The sequence below is a fragment of the Salmo salar genome, chromosome 02 (assembly GCF_965601325.2).
Source record: "Salmo salar chromosome 02, fSalSal1, whole genome shotgun sequence".
Taxonomy (NCBI): Eukaryota; Metazoa; Chordata; class Actinopteri; order Salmoniformes; family Salmonidae; genus Salmo; species Salmo salar.
The window spans coordinates 39,249,363-39,270,768 of NC_138292.1; the positions used below are offsets into that span (position 1 = coordinate 39,249,363).

A 21,406-nucleotide genomic window follows, 5' to 3' on the forward strand; every position below is an offset into this window, starting at 1 on the left:
GGGTTTGTTGATGGTTTGGATTGATGGGTTTGTTGATGGTTTGGGTTGATGGGTTTGTTGATAGTTTGGATTGATGGGTTTGTTGATGGTTTGGATTGATGGGTTTGTTGACGGTTTGGATCGATGGGTTTGTTAATGGTTTGGATTGATGGGTTTGTTGATGGTTTGGGTTGATCATGGTGTATATGCAGTACAGTAAGGCTGGACGAAATGTTCACTCTAAACTGCGCGCGTGCGCACCCATGAACTTCCTACAGGACTGCAGCGCAGAAGAAATGCCATGCTGCGCAGTGTCACGGTAGTCGTAAAGAGAGGACCAAAACGCAGCGGGAATATGTACACTCATCTTCTTTATTATGGACAAAGAAGGAAAAACCCAAAACAAACACGTATACAAAACACAACGACGAATAACAGGCCGGTAAGGCACAAAGCTATAGACAGCACAATCTCCCACAAACTAACAAGTGAAATCAAGCGACCTAAGTATGACTCTCAATCAGCAACAACGATGTACAGCTGTTCCTGATTGAGAATCATACCAGGCCAACACAGAAATACAAAACTAGAACAGCCCCTTAGAAATACAAACACAAGAACATACCCAACACCCCGGAACACATAAATCAAATACCCCTCTACAATACACACACACCCCGAACCACCTAAATCAACTACCCCCTCTACATCGACACTTACACCAATAAACCCCAGAAACACTCTACACAATATATCCCTCTATCTAAACACATACACAAAACCATGAAAACAAATACCCTCTGCCACGTCCTGACCAAACTACAATAACAAATAGACCCCTTTACTGGTCAGGATGATACACGCAGAGACTCAAGACTTTGAACTTCACTGAGTTCGCTCCATTAGTTTGCACTATATAGACTTTTTTTCTGTGATCAAATCAACATTATATTAATAGCATTTTGTTGTAGGCAGAGCCAGAGCAAAATGGAGTAGAAATCCATTGGCTAGGAAGCCCACCGTCTTTCAATCACCCGCGAGTGAATGGCTTTTCAGATCAGTTCATTTGATGATATTATTTGCTAGTTAGCGAGTTATTAGCCCAGTTATAGATAAGTATAGGTAAGCAATAGGGTGCTACTGCTTCCTTCAAGAGCACAAAATGTGTAGGCTACATTTCAAACTGACTTTGAAAAGCCAGTTAGGTAAAAAGCTTATGTCTTAATTAAAGAGGCAGTGTTGTATTTTGAGACAGCCTTGAATATGCAAATAAGCTAATAGACAGAGGAGTGGCCCACACTGTCAAATCTCTGTATGGTAATAATAATACATTGTATTTTGTAATGTGGTTTCTTGCATCATACAACACAATAAAATGCAATTTACAGTCACCTATTTGGCCCACAGTGTTACAGACCAAGTAAAAAATCATTCATTAATGTAAAGCCCTTCATCATGTAAAAACTTTAAAGTCTCATGCAATGTAGGCCTGCAATGAACACCACATATTGTACTGTAGGATATATCATAGAAATCAAAAGCTATTTACACGTGAAAATGTTATGGGATTTGCTACATTGGTTTTGTTGGTAGGCCTACACTATACTCAAATAGCCACAATAGCCTATTGGCTACTGTCTAAAACTGTAAGGGGACAGCCTCAGTGTTCACTGTAAACATACGCCAGAAGTTGCACAAAATTGTCACAACATTAAAGTTTCTGCTCACAAGACCAAAAAGTTGCTCAGTGCCCAAAAACATTTGAAGGAACATTGGCTGGGCGGTATGCAATACAGAGGGACTTCCTGGATTGCAGCACAGGGTTAGAGAGAGGAATAACAGACTGGGGACATGAAGTGACAGTTCACACCCACCAGAGACTCACACAGGGCTCACATTCAACAGGGAGAGAGAGCACACTGAAAGAGAGAGGTAATGTGATGATTCAGTCTTATTTTCTGCATGGCTAAAACAACTGTTAAAGTACTTGGGAGAAGGAAAAACTCTGGACATTACTTTAAATTATTTAACAAAACTAGTAACTCTTTGGTAGAAAATATTGGTACTTTCTCATATTTGTTACAATGAATATTCCAGGTCTAATAATTATCTAACTACGCTGTTACCATGTGGTTTCTAAATAAATTCCAGACAATTATGGTAAAATAAAGCATTAATAGGAGTTTGACATATTCTCTCTGTGCATTAAAGTAAAGTTACAAAAAGGTGCTAGGAAGGTTGAAACAATCCTAAACGTGTCATGAAACGTTCATGTCAGATGTTATGAATGCCTATGTATTCTCCTAACACAGCTGGAAATGGGATGTGTAAATTATATCATAACACTATCTATCATGTTATTATCTTTCTGTGCTCCAGACCTGTGGACACAGACAAGAGGACCAGAGAAAGAGGTGAAAGAGGACAGACCCTGGTGTTGTGGTTGATTCATTGAGGCAGTGGAGGCAGGATGTGGGTCCTCATCTGGGCAGCTCTACTCTTCTCTCTGACAGAGAGAGCAACATGTCGAAGTAGGATTCCTTTCATCATTAAAGTATTGTTAATATTGAAATCATTAGTAGGCCTAGTGGTATAGATGTGGTAACACATTTTAACCTCAACAGATTCTGTATCAAAAATGTTAGGAACAAGTGAAGTGCTTTCTGTATTACTCATGACTGTATTCATTTCCCTCCATCAGAACTGGCAGCACCACCAACAGCATCACCCTGGAACATCACCTTCAGTACAGCAGAAATAACAGCAGAGAAGGGACTATGTGCTGTTATTTCATGTACTTTCACTCACCCTGATAACATCAATGCTACCGCTGCAATATGGTTCAAGTGCCCTACAAATGACAGATGTGATAAGGATGAAAACATAATTTTACACTCCAAAAAACCCTCTAAAGCTCAGGAGGGTTTTAAACAGAGAGTGTCTCTACTGGAGACTGATCTGACAAAGAAGAACTGTAGTGTGATCATCAACGACATCAGAGAGAATGATGCTGGAGAGTATCAATTCAGACTGCCAGGTTCATATACATACTTGAAGAAAGTGAAAATCACAGTGAGCGGTACTATGACTATTATTACCAGTTACAGTGACAACCTATTATTGTAGTTAATTGTATACAGCACATACAGTTCAAGTTCCCCCTCAGGTCTCCCTTATTATAAAGTTCTATCATAAGAGGACATTACTGGGAAAACTCCCATTCAGTCATCACATGCATGCTGCTCTCCAACGGCTGATTATGTGTCACTGCTGTTTTGTACACAGGTGTAAAACTCACTTCTGTGGTTGTATTTCCTGTCTCCAGCTCTGACCCAGAAGCCCTCAGTGTTGATTCCTCCTCTGACAGAGGGAGAACCAGCTACACTGACCTGCACCGCCCCGGGGATCTGCTCTGGAACTCCTCCTCACATCACATGGACATGGAGAGGAACAGGAGACAACATCACTGAGCTCAGAGACAACACCACCATACAGATGAGAGAGGACCTGACCATCGATACAACAACCCACTTCTCAACTTTGACCTTTACCCCCTCAGCTGAACACCACAACATGATGGTTACGTGTCAAGTAACCTTCCAGAAAAAATATCAAATTGAAGAGACAGTAACTTTGAATGTAACATGTGAGTACCACCTATCCTACATTTTACATTAAACACCTTATTCCAGAGAACCTTTGAAACCTAGGAATAACCTTGATAATAAGCAAATGATACAATATGAAGGCTCCACCTACAGTTATGTCATGGCTTTGACTTTTTCCCTTTTTAATCATGATCCATTGTTATTAGTCCCTCAACCAACATAGTCTGAATTTAGTGTATGTGTAACAATACATCTGTACAATTAGAAACTCTTTGCACTTAAAGATGTGAAAGACCCCCAAATAACTGGAAATAAAATGGTGAAGGAGGATGGTATCCTGGATCTGACCTGCAGTGTTGACAGTTACCCTCCATCTGACATCACTTGGAGTAAGAACGGGACAAGTGCCCCACTTCAGAATTACACTGAAAATGCCGCTCTCACCATCTCCAATGTGACAAGAGAACATGCTGGGGAGTATGTGTGTACAGTTCAACACTTCAACAGGACTTTGACAGCTTCCACTGTTGTCACTGTGATGTGTAAGTACAAACTTGACTGAAATATACAAACTCATGTCATATTTTATGATCTGGAATTACTCTGGCATGTTTTTAGCATCAATCTATCACTGATATGTCTCTCTTCACTGTCTTTTTCCAGACCTTCCTGTGATTCTTCCTGGCTCTGGGTGTGTGGACCAGGCAGGGGTCATGACCTGTGTGTGTGTCAGTCAGGGGGTTCCCTTACCCCTCATAGAGTGGCCACTGCTGGAGCTCAACACAGAGAGGTGCAGCCCCACTACATCAGTGTTGGGTTCCTCAGTGAACAGCACCATCAGCCTGCCTGTTGGAAACCACAACAACACCACTGTGGAGTGTGTCAGCAGAAATGTTGTGGGTGTAGTGACAGAGAAGTTGCAGGTCACGCAAAATAAGAGCCAAGAAAAGCAAACAGGTAAATATATAAGTCAAGTTACTTGGTTAGGGAGTCACAGCTTCCCATTCCCACCCAATGTTTGCAATATTGAGGATGTTCAGTACATTTAGGCTTAGGGAAATTCATATTTTCTTCCAGAGAATATGAAGTAATGTGAGCCACTTCCCATACAGAGTTGTTGTTCTCTTTTTAGAGGAATGGAAAGGCATTATAGCTATGCTGTCGGACCTAAAAGTGATTACTGCATTTGTGATTGGTGCAGCCCTCTCAGCCACCATCTGTTGTATCTTCCTGTGTTTGAAAGGGAAATGTAAAAGGTAAATGCATTCTATTACTGATGTACAGTTAGTGTTACCTGAGTGTTGTTTTTAAAATCAATTGCAGATTGTCTTTAGAAATTCATATGAACTATCATGAGAATCAGATACGTTGTCAAATGCACCAACGCCTTGCACCGTATTGTAATGGACGTCCCAGCTAACCCCTCCAAAATATAGTTATTGTGAAATTTAATTCCTAATATTTCCCTTAGACAAAAAGAGAGGATCCCAAAGGATTCAGACTCCAAAAGCCCTTTCATGAACCTGGAGATGGTGACATGTGAAGACCAACAGGTGCAGTACCAGTTTCTTTCTTTATTCAGCTCAACATTCAGTTAGCATTAACATGCCAATATGAGTTGATAAGACAGCATAAACATATCTGGGATCACCAAGCTAACAATAGACTCCTAACACAGTACTTTCTGTCATCTACTCTATAGACGGATGCAGGACAGGCTGTGGGGGGCGAACAGACCCCACTGCAGATGGAGCTGAGGGAGGGAGCTGAAAATGGAGGGCCCCAGACCAGTGGATCCGTGGGAAAATTTGCCACAGGGGAAGAACTAAATGATGTGGACTATGCCAGAATCAACTACTCCCTGCTGAAGAAGAAGACTCCTGAGGAGGCAGAGAAGAAGACCACCACCACAGAGTCAGACTACGCCAAAATCAAAAGAGAGAAGAAAGAAGGGGATGAAGATGGAGAGGGGAGTGGTGTGAATATGGGGAAGGATGAGGAGAAAGACAACGGTAAGCCAGCAGCAGAGACAGATGAGGATACAGCGCTTTACTCCAATGTCAAGGCTATTATGGGTGGTGGTGAGTGACAAAGCAATTTTTACTAGAAACGTGGGGGATAGCATACAGTATTAGCCATGGGTTCTTATATCATTTTCTGAATCCAGATGGAGTTTTATGATGATACTGGGACTTTTGTTCAACTGAAACTAGTGTAATGAATAGTTTTGGTAAATGCTTTATTTTACAGCCCTGTGTCAGCTGGTACTGTATGTTCTTGGTGGTTGTACAATTTCAATAAGAATATTTTCTAGTTGTACATAGAAGCAAGTTTAGGTAATGTTTTTCAAGGAAGTGTCATTTGACTTCTGTAATAATTCTGTTTTGTCACCATGAGGAAGGACTGACAAAGATGTGGTTTGGAAAGGTAGAGACAGGTTGACAACATGTAAAGTATATTTCTTCTCCAATGTTTATTGAAAATACAAATACATTATTACAGTTGTTGGTTAGCTAGCCAGCAAATTTGACACATTAACATAGACGTGACATCAGTCAAAATAAGACATGGTATCAAGAACAAGATTAAACTAGCTGAAACGAGCCACCTACGATTCCCCAGATGGCATCTTTGTGTCATTGTTGCTACTGTAGCTATCTGGCCAATCAGAATCATGCCCCATTGAAGTGTGTGTATCGTTTGTGACATTGTCAGCTCACCAGTATCTGAGAATATTTTTCTATTTATAGGTGTTCATTATTTCAACATTATTTTATATTGAGGCACTACCTCACTTTTTTCATTTGTTTGTTCTCTGAAATCTGTTCAAAGCATGTATAAATGGTGTATTTCTTTTTTGCTATTTCCAACCTACCATCTCCACAAATGTCATTCAACAATAATTACAGGCTACCAATGGTATAAATCAGGAATGGGCAACTTTGATGGGGGTGGGGGCCACAAAAAATCTGAACTCATCAGGGGTGCAGCAGTGGCTCGCGGGTCTGCTTAACAACATCCATACCCACACATGTAGTCAGAGCTGGCGGTAGCCTTTTGGGGGCCCTAAGCAAAATGTTGTTTCCCCTACCTTGCGAGCACAACAATTTTAGGGCCTCACTCTTGACCTTAAAAAATGGGACTTAGAGAAATGCTTCAAATATACACATTCTGCCAAGGGGTTCAGAGAAGATTTTGCAATTTTATAACTAATTTCATGCTATTTTACTTATTTTGCCATAGGGCAGAGAGAATAATTAGCAGTTTACAGCAAATTTCCTGCAATTCTACACATTCTTACTCCAGGTGATGTTAGATGATGATGGTGGGTAGCTGTCATCACTGCAGGTCAGATTCAGGGTATCACCCTCTCTCACTGTGTTACAACCAGAGATCGTGGGTTTCTTCACATCTAGAAAACTAAGTGCATACACAGTTAATCATGTTCACGAAATAGGTTCCATGCCGTGTTTCCCTGCCAACAGCTCCAAGGACTCGTCCTCCAAACAGAGCAAGGCCCTGGTCTTGGTGAGAATCCTCTAGAGGCGAAAGAAACGCACACCTATTTAGGCGAGGTGTTGGCTAGCGGAGTAGAACACTAAAAAAAATAAAGGAGAGCCGCACACTCTAGGAGCTCAGATGCAAAAATGTAACGTCCAACGTTTCGACAGACAAGCTGTCTTCATCAGGGTATAATGACAAACACTGCATGATGACTCATTTATATAGTGTCAAAAGACACACAGGTGTCTGTAATCATGGCCGGGTGTGGCCTGATATCATTGGTTAATTCTCATATATCAAAATAGCATACAAAAAACATAAATGGATAGCGTATGATCATAGATACAACTTGGCTACATAAGCCTACAAACATTTACTATAGCAAAATCACAATAATCACAAGAATGGCTTCAGATCAAAGTCTATGTTGAGACCGGAGGGAGCAAGGGTCTTTAAATTAAAGATCCAGGCAGCCTCTCGTTTTAACAATAAATTATCAAGGTCACCCCCTCTCCTAGGGAGGGTGACATGTTCAATGCCAATATAACGTAGAGAAGAAATCGAGTGGTTTGCTTCCAAAAAGTGGGCCGCAACTGGGTAAGTCGAGTTTTTGCACCTAATGGTGCTACGATGCTCTGAGATACGTACTTTTAATTCGTGCTTTGTTTTACCCACATCATTTAACACAAGGACAAGTTATAAGATGAATAACTGCCTTAGTGGAGCACGTGGTAACACCTTTGATTGGAATCTGTTTCCCTGTTTGGTTTTTTTTGAAGGAAACATGACCACACCCAGCCATGATTACAGACACCTGTGTGTCTTTTGACACTATATAAATGAGTCATCCCGCAGTGTTTGTCATTATACCCTGATGAAGACAGCTTGTCTGTCCAAACGTTGGACATTACATTTTTGTATCTAAGCTCCTAGAGTGTGTGGCTCTCCTTTATTTCTTGGTGAGAATCCTCACACCCACGCTGGCATCCACCATACTAGGCCACAAGGGGCTGACACCCCTCCAAAGAGCGAGGCGACCACCCACACCAGGGCCTTGAAAGTGTCCTTCTTCTGGGTGACCAGCAGAGCTGGGGAGAGAGTGGGCAGGGCCTTGAGGAGGAAGAAATGTTCTGGGAACCTGGGATACAACACGTAGGAAATGTTTGACGTTTTTTTCTTTAATTTGTCTAATATAGTAAAACACTTCTTTGAAGGGTTTGTATGACTTATGACCCGTATCATGACTTTTCATTGTGGCTTGATCACCCTCATTGGAAAGCCATTTGGATAATGAATTTAAGGTCATTTGTTATAATGATTTCAAGGTCATTCGTGAAATTGATAATTATGATGGAGTTTATAGTCCTTAGCCATATTTGTAATTTGGACCAATGTGAAGAAGCAGAGGGCATTGCCTTTAACTAATGGTAGGCTGCTTTAAGTCTATTTTCCTATGACTAAATGGGTACAATCATTTTTATTTTGAGTTTTTCAGAGTAGTGATTTTAATTTGATTATGTTATTTGAAATGTTGTTATCTTTTGACCAGTAGTAGTGTGTTAGAAATGGGGGGAGGGTACAGTCCTTTGAGGTTTTGAATTCAGTTCTTTGAGGTTTTGGATTGAAGTTTACACACCTTGAGTGAAATGTGAAGGAGTGTATTGTTGTGTTGTTTGTTCTGTTCTATTCCCGATGGGTTATAGGTCTAACTTCCTGATCCTGTGGCTCTGCGATGGAGTTGACAGTGTGATGGGGAGTTTAAGCCAATTTGAAAGAATAGTTTCAATAGAATGTGTTGTTATTCTCTTTAACATATGTTTAGACATTTGTATTAAGAATAATTGGTACTGAACTAAACTGTTGTTCTGATCTGTTCTTTCGAGGTTATCATGAAAAGTGACATCAGACGGTATCTTAATGCATGGAAGAGATAATTGGACCGAACAGTGTGTGTACCTCAAACCCCCTCTAACTGGCTGAAGAAAAGTGACAAAGGCGTTGAATACGGCTCTGTCCGCACCACTTCTACCGAGAGAAAGGAGCCGAGCCAGAAATTGGTTTACAGTATCCGATCTAAGCTAAGCTATCAACTGCTTTTCTCTCATGTTTTTCTCAGAAGTGTGAGAGGAGTCCACGTGGAGTGAGCATGGAGAGAGATCTGTTCTAAACTTCTCTTATGTTGCTGGTATACTGGTTGACGAATGGACAATGGGCCATCCACTTTGAACTTTAAAGCTATCTGAAGAAGAACGAAAAGGACGCCAGAAGAATCAATGCCTGAAGGAGGAGGTTGGTCAACTGTGCCCAAAAAATTATTTTAGACTTTTGGGGTATCAGGTTGATTGTAGAGGTCTACACCACGTAAAATTATAGTAATTTAGATTAAGAATGCATTGAGATGCTGATCTGTATTATAATCATGATAAAAAAGTGATTAGTAGAATTATGGGATAATTATACTGGATGTTAATATAAATGCACATTCTGCCAATGTTGATGTGTTAAATTGAGTTTTTACTTTGAGTGATAGGACCAATTTGAACCACTGAGCAATGTCATTCTAAATTTTGGTTGGATAATTAGTTGGGTTCTAATTATGATTTTATTTGGAAATTGAATAATTTTTAAAACTGAAGGATTGATTTGAGTTGAGTATGTTAATATCTATATGAGTGAAGCAATTAATGTATTAGGGATTGATTGTTTTGATTATTGTTATGAACTAAGGATGTTGACGCTATTATAAGCATGCCATGGTGAATGCCATGGGTGAACTCTGATCTGGAGAGTGAAAATGATCCTAATCTATTTGATCTATAGACATTGCCTTATAAATAGTGGAATCCTGATGCTTGTCTTGGGTCATGTTCATTAGGCACCAAGGGGATATATTTTATTTTAACTAGGAGTCATTACCTGGATTTGTTCAACAAGATATGCTAATTTTAGTTTCTGGGATGGAAATAGTATTTTCCAACATACTATGCTGATCCATTGGAGTGTGATAGATAACTAAAGATTATTTTATTAAACTCCATTGTTGCATGCACTGCATTATGCATTAAATATATGCTTTTCACTGTGGAAATTATAGTTTTGAATCTCATAAACTGTATGCATTTTTTGTTTTTCTTCGTGAGTTCGTGCAGGTGACTGTGTATCATAGCCTTCCCAGACAAATTGCTAGAGTGCTTAGAAAATGTGTTGGGGATTGAAATAAGAGACAGTGCTGAGTTTCTTGGGATGAGGCTGAGTTAGTGTTGTGGAAGCTGGTCATGTGCAGGAACCCCATGCAATGAGTTATTGTTTTGTGATTTTTGGTTTATGTAGAATATATGTATTTTCTATGTGAATGAATGTTCTTAAATCTTGTAATTTTCTTTTAAGTTGAGAAGATTCTCAAAATGGGGGAGATGTCATGGAAAATGGAGATTATGTTATAATGCTTGTATTGCATAATATGTTTACGTGATATACGTGTCTATTAGAATGTATTTCTAATAGACTCTAGTGTTGGCAGTTGCATTTCTTCCCTCAGCTGGGGCTCAGTCACTTGGGGCCCAGAGAGGGGAGAGGTCAGGCTTGTCTTTCACATATCCCTGGTGCTATGCAGAATATCAGAAAGGGAAGAGGACAGGATGGAACATTGTCTTCACATGTGAATGTATCTGTTAAACCATGTGAAGGGATGGCGTGATTAATGGGGAACCAATTACTTGTCTCCACAATGTCTGTGTGCAAGTCACTCCCTCCTTTGGCATTGGGGGAAGGTGTATGGCAGTGTCTGGAACCATTGTATGTCCTCTCTGATGTTGCACTTATCCTGGGATAGTGTATGACCTAGAGGCTCACTCCCTTCAGTGAGCATGTCCAGGAGTAGGGTCAAGAGGGGGTTTACTTGAGATGGGAGTATCTAGAGTTGACAATTGATTTATGCCATTGGATGAGATGGTGTTTTTGTGCTATGAAGTACCAGGAACGGGATTAGAACCTCGTTTTAGGGACCAAACTGAACGCTAATTTATAGCGAATGCTATCTGGCTATGGGATACTCCTCTCTCAAGTAAAAGTATTTCTTTGTGAACTGTTCCTAAGATCTGTTGTTCGTCATGTAGGTTGAGAGGGGTGTATCTTGGCTGTAAAAGATCTTTGTACTTTTGTGTTGTCACTTTCAATGGTTCATTAGAAATGGTGCGTCATTGAAAGTCATTGCTAATTGCTCTTATTATTAAAGATGTAGTTTAAGTATAACTCTGACTGGTGTGTGAAGTTTGTAACTCTCCTCATTTGATAATGCAGAAATTAGCCACCACAAATGCCAGCAGGGCAAAGTACACCATATCCCTCTGCACCGAGAGGGCCTCCAGGAACACCACCACGCTGTTGGCCTGAGACTGAATGAACACCATGACCACTATGTTGTACCGCAGGAACTTGACTAGCCCCATGTAAGCTTCCAGGTCAAAGGGCAAGGCTGCAGGGACGGGTGGCAGGTCCCTCAGGCAGAAGTCTGGGTGTTTGGGGTTCTGTAGATGGCCAGATCCTCTGGAGGGGTGGGGGAGAAGGGGTTAATCCAAAGGGCCCACACTACGGAGGGCGTTAACCTCTTGAGGACCCCTTCGAGGAAAAAATCCCGTTAACGGGATTGGTTGGACAACAACCAGTGAAATAGCACGGCACGAAATTCAAAACACAAAAATCTCAATTTCAATTCAAGTATTATACAGCATTTTAAGATAATCTTCTCGTTAATCCAACCACATTGTCCGATTTCAAAAAGGCTTTATGGTGAAAGCAAAACATTAGATTATTTTAGGATAGCACCTTAGCAAAAAAAACACAGCCATTTTCCAAGCACAGATAGCCATCACAAAACCAGATATACAGAAAAAATTAAGCACTAACCTTTGACGATCTTCATCAGATGACACTCCTAGGACATCATGTTAGACAATAGATGCATTTTTTGTTCGATGAAGTTTATATTTATATCCAAAAACCCCATTTTACATTGGCGCGTGACGTTGAGAAAAAGTATTCTCCCCATAACTTCCAGTGAATGGGCACATCAATTTACAGAAATACTCATCATAAACGTTGACAAAATGTATAACAATTATTTAAAGAATTATAGATAATCTACTCCTTTATGCAACCGCTTTGTCACATTTCAAAATAACTTTACTGAGAAAGCACATTGTTTAATATTCTGAGTACAGAACTTAGCCTTCAATGCTAAGCTATACAGTTAGCCTACAACCACGGCATCGACAAATCTCTAAAATATGTTCGAAATATTTTCTTACCTTTGCTGATCTTTGGCGGAATGCACTCGGAAGGACTCCCACTTCCACAAGAAATGTTCATTTGTTCTGCAAAGTCCATCATTTATGTCCAAATACCTCCGTTTTGTTGGCCCATCCAGAACACTATTACAATGCCATGAGGCGTGGGCGCAAATCCATAGACGAAAGGTTCAAAAGTTCCATTACCGTTTGTAGAAACATGTCAAACGATGTTTACAATCAATCTTTAGGGTATTTTTTTACGTAAAATTGTGATAATTTTCCAACCAGACAATAGGTATTCATCCCAGAAGAAAAAGAACGAACAGCGAGTTCGCGTGCAAGCGTGTCACGAGACACCTGTCCTCAGACTGGCCACTGATTGACTGAGCCACAATTTTCTGCCCGGTAACAGGAGACGGATGAAACCAGTTTCTAAATATTATTGACAGCCAATGGAAGCCTTAGGAAGTGCAATGTAAACCCTATGTCGCTGTAGTTTCTCAAGGGATTCAAAAGAAGAACTACAATTCTCATTTCCTCCACTATCTGGTTAAATTTTTCACAGGTTTTTGCCTGCCATATGAGTTCTGTTATACTCACAGACACCATTCAAACAGTTTTAGAAACTTCAGAGTGTTTTCTATCCAAATCTACTAATAATATGCATATTCTATTTTCTGGGCCAGAGTAGTAACCTGTTTAAATTGGGTACGTTTTTCATCCAGCCGTGAAAATACTGCCCCCTAGCCCCTAGAGGTTTAAATAGCCATCACAAGCTGGGTACCAACCGGCTACTCAACCCTGCACCTTAGAGGCTGCTGCACTATTTACATAGACTTGGAATCACTGGCCACTTTAAATAATGGAACACTAGTCACTTTGATAAATCTTTACATACTACTTTACTCATCTCATATGTATATACTGTATTCTATTCTACTGTATTTAGTCAATGCCACTCCGACATTGTTAGTCCTAGTATTTATATATTTCTTAATTCCCTTCTTTAACTTTTATATGTGTGTATTCTTGTGAATTGCTATATACTATTGAACTGTTGTAACTAGGAACGCAAGCATTTCGCAACACCCGCAATAACATCTGCTTTATATGTCTATGTGACCAATAACATTTTATTTTATTTGATAGGCACATACAGACAGCTTGGCTACATTGTAACCGCAAAGCGGCCACGGTGAGCTCACATACGGGCTCAGCCAGGACTGTGACTTTTGCAACTTAATGAACACATTTTAACATGTAATTGAACTGATTGATGTTGGGAAAAATAGATGATAAAATGCAGAATGGTGTCAAATGCCTGTAAACAGCCTGGGGAGAATAAATATTTCATATACAGTATTTAAATCAGGCAAAGTGACATGACAACATTTTCTTGTGGTGAATGCCTCTCAAATGATATGTAACAACACCCTGAGTGCATCGAACATGAAACAACGAAACAAATGTAACAGCACAACAAAATAGATAAGCAATTTTCTTTTGCATGTGCCTTTTCCTTTTAAACACCAGTGATGAAACTAGTGCTTTCTAAAAGCAAATTTGTGCTTGATCTGAAAATGTGGTCGGAGGCGCCATATGACGCAATTGTGGAGCCCCCGAAGGCATGCAGCGGCCAAATGTAGCTCCATATCGCAAAGCCGTGCACCTCCACAGTTTTGTAACAATGTGGAGGGCTCCATATAGCTCCGCATTGACATGATTGGTGGACGCTAGGAGGGGGCGGGAGGGGCAGGATGTCCAAAATAAACACAAACTCACTTCCTTGACAACTTCCATCACAACAGCTATGCAAGAAGTATACAGTGCATTCGGAAAGTATTCAGACCCTTTGACTTTTTCCACATTTTGTTACGTTACAGCCTTATTCTAATATGGATTCAATTGTTATTTTTTCCCCCCATCCATCTACAGACATTACCCCATAATGACAAAGCAAAAAGAGGTTTTTAGAAATGCAAATGTATTACATAAAAATCGGAAATATCACATTTACATACAGTTGAAGTCGGAAGTTTACATACACTTATGTTGGAGTCATTAAAACTCGTTTTTCAACCATTCCACAAATTTCTTGTTAACAAATTATAGTTTCGGCAAGTCGGTTAGGAATCTACTTTGTGCACGACACAAGTAACTTTTTCAAAAATTGTTTACAGACAGATTATTTCACTTATAATTCACTGTATCACAATTCCAGTGGGTCAGAAGTTTACATACACTAAGTTGCCTGTGCCTTTAAACAGCTTGCAACGTTCAAGAAAATGATGTCATGGCTTTAGAAGCTTCTGATAGGCTGATTGACATCATTTGAGTCAATTGGAGGTGTACCTGTGGATGTATTTCAAGGCCTTCCTTCAAACTCAGTGCCTCTTTGCTTAGCATCATGGGAAAATAAAAATAAATCAGCCAAGACCTCAGAAAAATATTGTAGACCTCCACAAGTCTGGTTCACTCTTGGGGGCAATTTCCAAACGCCTGAAGGTACCACGTTCATCTGTACAAACAATTGTAGGCAAGTATAAACACCATGGACCCAAGCAGCCGTCATACTGCTCAGGAAGGAGACGCGTTCTGTCTCCTAGAGATGAACGTACTTTGCAGTAAAGGACCTTGTGAAGATGCTGGAGGAAACAGGTACAAAAGTATCTATATACACAGTAAAACGAGTCCTATATCGACATAACCTGAAAGACCTCTCAGCAAGGAAGAAGCCACTGCTCCAAAACCTCCATCAAAAAGTCATAATACGGTTTGCAACTGCACATGGGGACAAAGATCGTACTTTTTGGATAAATGTCCTCTGGTCTGATGAAACAAAGATAGAACTGTTTGGCCATAATGACCGTCGTTCTGTTTGTAGGAAAAAGGGGGAGGCTTGCAAGCCGAAAAACACCATCCCAACCATGAAGAACGTCGGTGGCAGCATCATGGTGTGGTTGTGCTTTGCTGCAGGAGGGACTGGTGCACGTCACAAAATAGATGGCATCATGAGGCAAGAAAATTATGTGGTTATATTGAAGCAACATCTCAAGACATCAGTCAGGAAGTTAAAGCTTGGTCGCAAATGGGTCCTTCCAAATGAACAATGACCCCAAGCATACTTCCAAAGTTGTGGCAAAATGGCTTAAGGACAACAAAGTCAAGGTATTGGAGTGGCCATCACAAAGCCCTGACCTCAATCCTATAGAATATTTTTTGGCAGAACTGAAAAAGCGTGTGCAAGCAAGGAGGCCTACAAACCTGACTCAGTTACACCAGCTCTGTCAGGAGGAATGGGCCAAAATTCACCCAACTTATTGTTGGAAGCTTGTGGAAGGCTACCCGAAAGGTTTGACCCAAGTTAAACAATTTTAAGGCAATGCTACAAAGTACTAATTGAGTGTATGTACACTTCTGACCCACTGGGAATTTGATGAAAGAAATAAAAGCTCAATCATTCTCTCTGCTATTATTGTGACATTTCACATTCTTAAAATAAAGTGGTGATCCTAACTGACCTAAGACAGGGAATCTTTACTAGGATTAAATGTCAGGAATTGTGAAAAACTGAGTTTAAATGTATTTGGCTAAGGTGTATGTAAACTTCCGACTTCAGCTGTAAGTATTTTGACCCTTTACTCACTACTTTGTTGAAGCACCTTTGGCAGTGATTACAGCCTCAAGTCTTTTTGGATATGACTCTACAAGCTTGGCACACCTGTAGTTAGGGAGTTTCTTCCATTCTTCTCTGCAGATCCTCTCAAGCTCTGTCAGGTTGGATGGGGTGCATCACTGCACAGCTATTATCAGGTCTCACAAGAGATTTTCGAACGGGTTCAAATCCGGCCTCTGACTGGACCACTCAAGACATTTAGAGACTTGTCCCAAAGCCACTCTTGCATTGTCTTGGCTGTGTCCTTAGGGTCGTTGTCCTATTGGAAGGTGAACCTTCGCCACAGTCTGAGGTCATGATCTCTCGGGAGCAGGTTTTCGTCAAGGATCTCTGTACTTCTCTCCGTTCATCTTTCCCTCAATTATGACTAGTTTCCCAGTCCCTGCCACTGAAAAACATCCCCACAGCATGATGCTGCTACCACCATGCTTTACTGTAGGGATAGTGTCAGGTTTCCTCCAGAAGTGACACTTGACATTCAGGCCAAAGAGCTCAATCTTGGTTTCATCAGACCAGAGAATCTTGTTTCTGATGGTGTGAGAGTCCTTTAGGTGCCTTTTGGCAAACTCCAAGCTAGCAGGTCATGTGCCTTTTACTGAGGAGTGGCTTCCATCTGGACATTTTACCATAAAGGCCTGATTGGTGGAGTGCTGCAGAGATGGTTGTCCTTCTGGAAGGTTCTCCCATCTCCACAGAGGAACTCTGGAGCTCTGTCAGAGTGACCATCAGGTTCTTGGTCACCTCCCTGACCAAGGTCCTTCTCCCCGTTTTGGCTGGGCGACCAGCTCTAGGAAGAGGTCTTGGTGGTTCCAAACTTCTTCCATTTAAGAATGACAGAGGCTACTGTGTTCTTGGGGACCTTCAATGCTGCAGAAATGTTTTGGTACCCTTCCCCAGATCTGTGCCTCAACATAATCTTGTATCGGAGCTCTACGGACAATTCCTTCAACCTCATGGCTTGGTTGTTGCTCTCACATGCACCGTCTACTGTGGGAACTTATATAGACAGGTGTGTGCCTTTCCAAATCATGTCTGATCAATTTAATTTACCACAGGTGGACTCCAATGAACTTGCAGAAACATCTTAAGAATGATCAATGGAAACAGGATGCACCTGAGCTCAATTTCGAGTCTCATAGCAAAGGGTCTGAATACCTAAGTAAACAAGGTATTTCTGTTTTCATTTTTTTACATTTTTTTACATTTCTAAAAAACAGTTTTGGCTTTGTTATTATTGAGTATTCTGTGTAGATTGATGAGGATTTGTTTTATTTAATCCATTTTTGAGTACGGCTTTAACGTAACTAAATGTGGAAAGAGTCAAGGGGTCTGAATAATTTCCGAATGCACTTTAAATGCCCTGACTTCTGCAGAGGCCATATCGCAGTAGATACCAGATTGACCATGCAAAGCCTTTTAATGCACTGAACCAAAACAGTGGCTGCGCAGGAGCAATGTAGAAAACAGTGCATCAGATGACCTGGCCGCCACAATCCCCCGACTTCATTAAAATTGAGATGGTTTGGGATGAGTCGGACCACAGAGTGAAGCCAAAAGCAGCTCAGTATATGTGGGAACTCCTTCAGAACTGTTGGGAAAGCATTCCAGGTGAAGCTGGTTGAGAGAATGCCAAGAGTGTGCAAAGCTATCATAAAGGCAAAGGGTACAGTGAGGGAAAAAAATATTTGATCCCCTGCTGATTTTGTACGTTTGCCCACTGACAAAGAAATGATCAGTCTATCATTTTAATGGTAGGTTTATTTGAACAGTGAGAGACAGAATAACAACAAAGAAATCCAGAAAAATGCATGTCAAAAATGTTATAAATTGATTTGCAGTGGATCAAATACTTTTTTTCCCTCACAGTAGCTATTTGTAGAATCTCAAATATAAAATACATTTCGATTTGTTTAAGACTTTTTTTGGTTACTACATGACTCCATATGTGTTATTTCATAGTTTTGATTTCTTCACTATTATTCTGCATTATACAAAATAGTAAAAAATGTATAAAAACCTTGTAATGAGTAGGTGTTGTAAAACTTTTTTAGTGTATGTTTTGTACCCCTGCTTTTTTAAAACTAGAAAGTATCATGATCCATTGGCTACTTTGATATTTTCAGTGATTAGTAATGTACACCCCTGTCGTCTCAAGATGAATGGTTTTGTCCACTTGAAAGTTTTGCAACTGAAATGCAACAAAAAAGAGAAATGATTTGACCTCTACTTTTCCAAACCACATCTTTGTCAGTCTTTCCCCATGGTGAAAAACCAGAAACATTGCAAAAGTAAAATTACACTTCCTTAAAAAACATTACAAAAATACCTTCCAAACTTGCCTCATTGTACAACAAGTAAATAATCGTATTGAAAATGTACAACCACCAGGCACATACAGTACCAGCTGACACAGGGCTGTAAAATAAAGCATTTACCAAAAATATTAAAAGAGGCGTTGTGGCACGGATTGAATCCCGGCCTGATTCGGATACTGCAGTTGCAACTATTGGCAAGTTAAATGGTTAAAAACACATTTGTGTGATGTACAGTAGTACTGTAAACAATGGAGAGGTGGCTTGAGGATAACTGTTAATAAAGTAATTGAGAACTGTAATTGGAGGGTATTTCTACCTTACTGTTTAGGAGATGTATTGAGAAAACAGATTTTCGAACAAAACATTTTCTGTTGTTTTCTTCATTTATTTTAGCTTGGAATCGAAGAAAGATGGCTTTTCTGTAGATTCGATGAACTTGGGTATTTAGACTATCAGCGGCCACCACTGGTTGGAAGACGTTTAAAGATTTAGTCACCAGGCCATCAGACATTCAGAACATCCAAAGACAAAGAATATCCAGTTAACTTAGCCATATTTCAAAGAAAATATACCACAATAAATGTCCATGTTGAGGCATCAGTCATGTTCTAATCTGAACATACTTTTTTTTTCTAATAGCAGCAACACATACTGTATTTTAGGGATTATAGTTCAAATGTAATTATTTGGGAGAAGTTAAACCCCACCTATATAAATATAGTAAGGTTGGGGGCACTTAAACAAAGTCTTAAAATGTGAAGAGAAACTTAACTGAGGCCGACAGTGTTGTAAATACTGTGGTCAAACTCAGTAAGGCTAACTATCAGATCTTAAAGTAAAACACATCATGAGCTGAAGACCAAGGCATCATTTTACCTTCTTTTAGCTAGGCAAGTCAGTTAAGAACAAATTCTTATTCACAATGATGGCCTACCAGGGAACAGTGGGTTAATTGCCTTGTTCAGGGGCAGAACTACAGACCTTGTCAGCTCAGGGATTTGATCCAGCTACCTTTTAGTGACTGGCCCAACACTCTAACCACTAGGCTACCTGCTGCTCCAAAACATGGGGGCATAATGGATGTTACAGTAATACTGTTTTCAGAGGAATTGCAGTTAGATCTCTGTATGTACAGTAGTGGTCAATTATGTTGATTTATGACTACATGCACATTTGTTGTACAACTACACAAAATGACACTATTACTGGTTTTGAATAAGTTACAAATTATAGTTTTACTTCATAATTTATCTGAATATATAAGCTACAGGGATTGTAGTGTTGGTTGATCGGTATGGATTGATGGGTTGGTTGATGGGTTTGGGTTGATTATGGTCTATATACAGTACAGTATGGCTGGGCCAGTATGCAGTAAGGAGGGACTTCCTGGATGCAGCACCAGGTTAGAGGGAGGAGTAACAGACTGGGGACATGAAGTGACAGTTCACACTCATCAGAGACTCACACAGGGCACACAGTCAACAAGAAGAGAGAGCATACAGAGAGAGGTAATGTGCTGATTCAGTCTTATTCTTTGCATGGCAAATATGTATTTTTTTAAAGTGCTTGGAAAAAATTGACAACTCTGGACATGACTTAATTATTTAACAAAACAAGTAACTCCTTAGTCCTTGGTAGAAACAATTGGCACTTTGTTTGTTACAATGACTCCCCATGTGACTTAAAAAGTATGTAATTACTCTGTTACCATGTGGTTTCAAAATAAATTCCAGACAATTATGGTATAATAAAGCACGACTAGGAGTTTGACATCTCTCCATGCATTAAATTACAGTTGATAAAAACGAGGTAAGAAGGTTGTGACAATCCTAAACGTGTCATGAAACGTTCATGTCAGATGTTATGAATGACTATGTCTTCTCCTTACACAGAGGGCAAAGGGATGTGTAGATTATATCATACTAAAGAACAAGAAGGTCCACACGAGGTTGAAGCTCCCAATTCACTGCTTTATTAACAACATTTAGATCCGAAACAGATCTTCATCACGTCAAACAAACTGAGTACTCACTTCCCAAAATATACACATTCCATCTCACATGACCATTATGCACGTGACGCATGTTGGGCGTGGAAACAATAAAACATGTTGCTCAAGAAATCAGAATTCATCTCAGAGGTACATATGGTCATAAAGGATTATATACATACAAATGGATTCAAGTTTAAAATCTTGGCAACAGTAGTAAAAATATTGTTGAAAACGTTTGGAATACCCGCCCATATGACTATTACGAGCAGGAGGTGAGGTGGCCGTAGATATAATTCCAGTGACCTATTTCAAAAACAATTTGTCTATCTCTAATAATTTGATATCAATGAGATGGGGAGATATAGTAGTTACAGAATCTAATATATACAGTATGTACAAAATGACCAACAAGGAGACCTGGAAGCCAAGACAAATCAAAGGGACATACAGTATGTAAGAAATGTTCTGATATCAAACTCTTGGTTCAGACCATGAGGAGACGCGGTGGACAAACGGTGATTCCAATACAATTCTCTTCTCAATAATAGATTATCAGTACCCCTCCATGAGTCTTAACATGTTCGATACCAATGTATCTCAGAGAGCTAATGTTGTGACGGGCAACCATGAAATGTGCTGCCACAGGGTTTCTCTGGTCAAGGGTCACGATATTACTCCTGTGTTCTGCTATTCATGTTTCAGAGCGCGTCTCGTTTTTTCCTGCATAGCATAGACCACAAATACACTTGATCAGGTATATCACATTTTTTGTGGAACGCGTAATGATGTCCTTAATCTTGATGGCCTTGCCCGTGATAGGGTGACTGAACATTGTGCATTTGTTCGTAAAGTTACACTGGGTACATCGACCACATCTGTATTTACCGTCCGGCACATTGTCTAGGAAGATGCTACGTGGCACCAGTGGAAGATCAGACCTCACCACCATTTGACTGATGTTGGGGGCGCCTCTGAAGACTACCCGCGGAGGTTCTTTAACCTCTTTTCCAGTTGTGGATCAGTGCTCAAGATGTGCCAGGGTT

General features: G+C 40.1%; 1 protein-coding gene across 1 annotated transcript; it reads left to right on the forward strand.

The window, feature by feature from the left end:
• The first annotated feature begins 1,758 nt into the window (after positions 1–1,758).
• Positions 1,759–11,342, forward strand: LOC106582493 (sialic acid-binding Ig-like lectin 5). The gene is made up of 9 exons (XM_014165659.3): positions 1,759–1,911; positions 2,359–2,510; positions 2,681–3,058; positions 3,305–3,625; positions 3,872–4,129; positions 4,251–4,544; positions 4,720–4,843; positions 5,059–5,140; positions 5,290–11,342. Exons 2-9 carry the CDS (start codon positions 2,450–2,452, stop codon positions 5,674–5,676), a joined length of 1,905 nt encoding a protein of 634 aa, XP_014021134.2. The 5' UTR covers positions 1,759–1,911; positions 2,359–2,449; the 3' UTR covers positions 5,677–11,342.
• Positions 11,343–21,406: the final 10,064 nt, after the last annotated feature.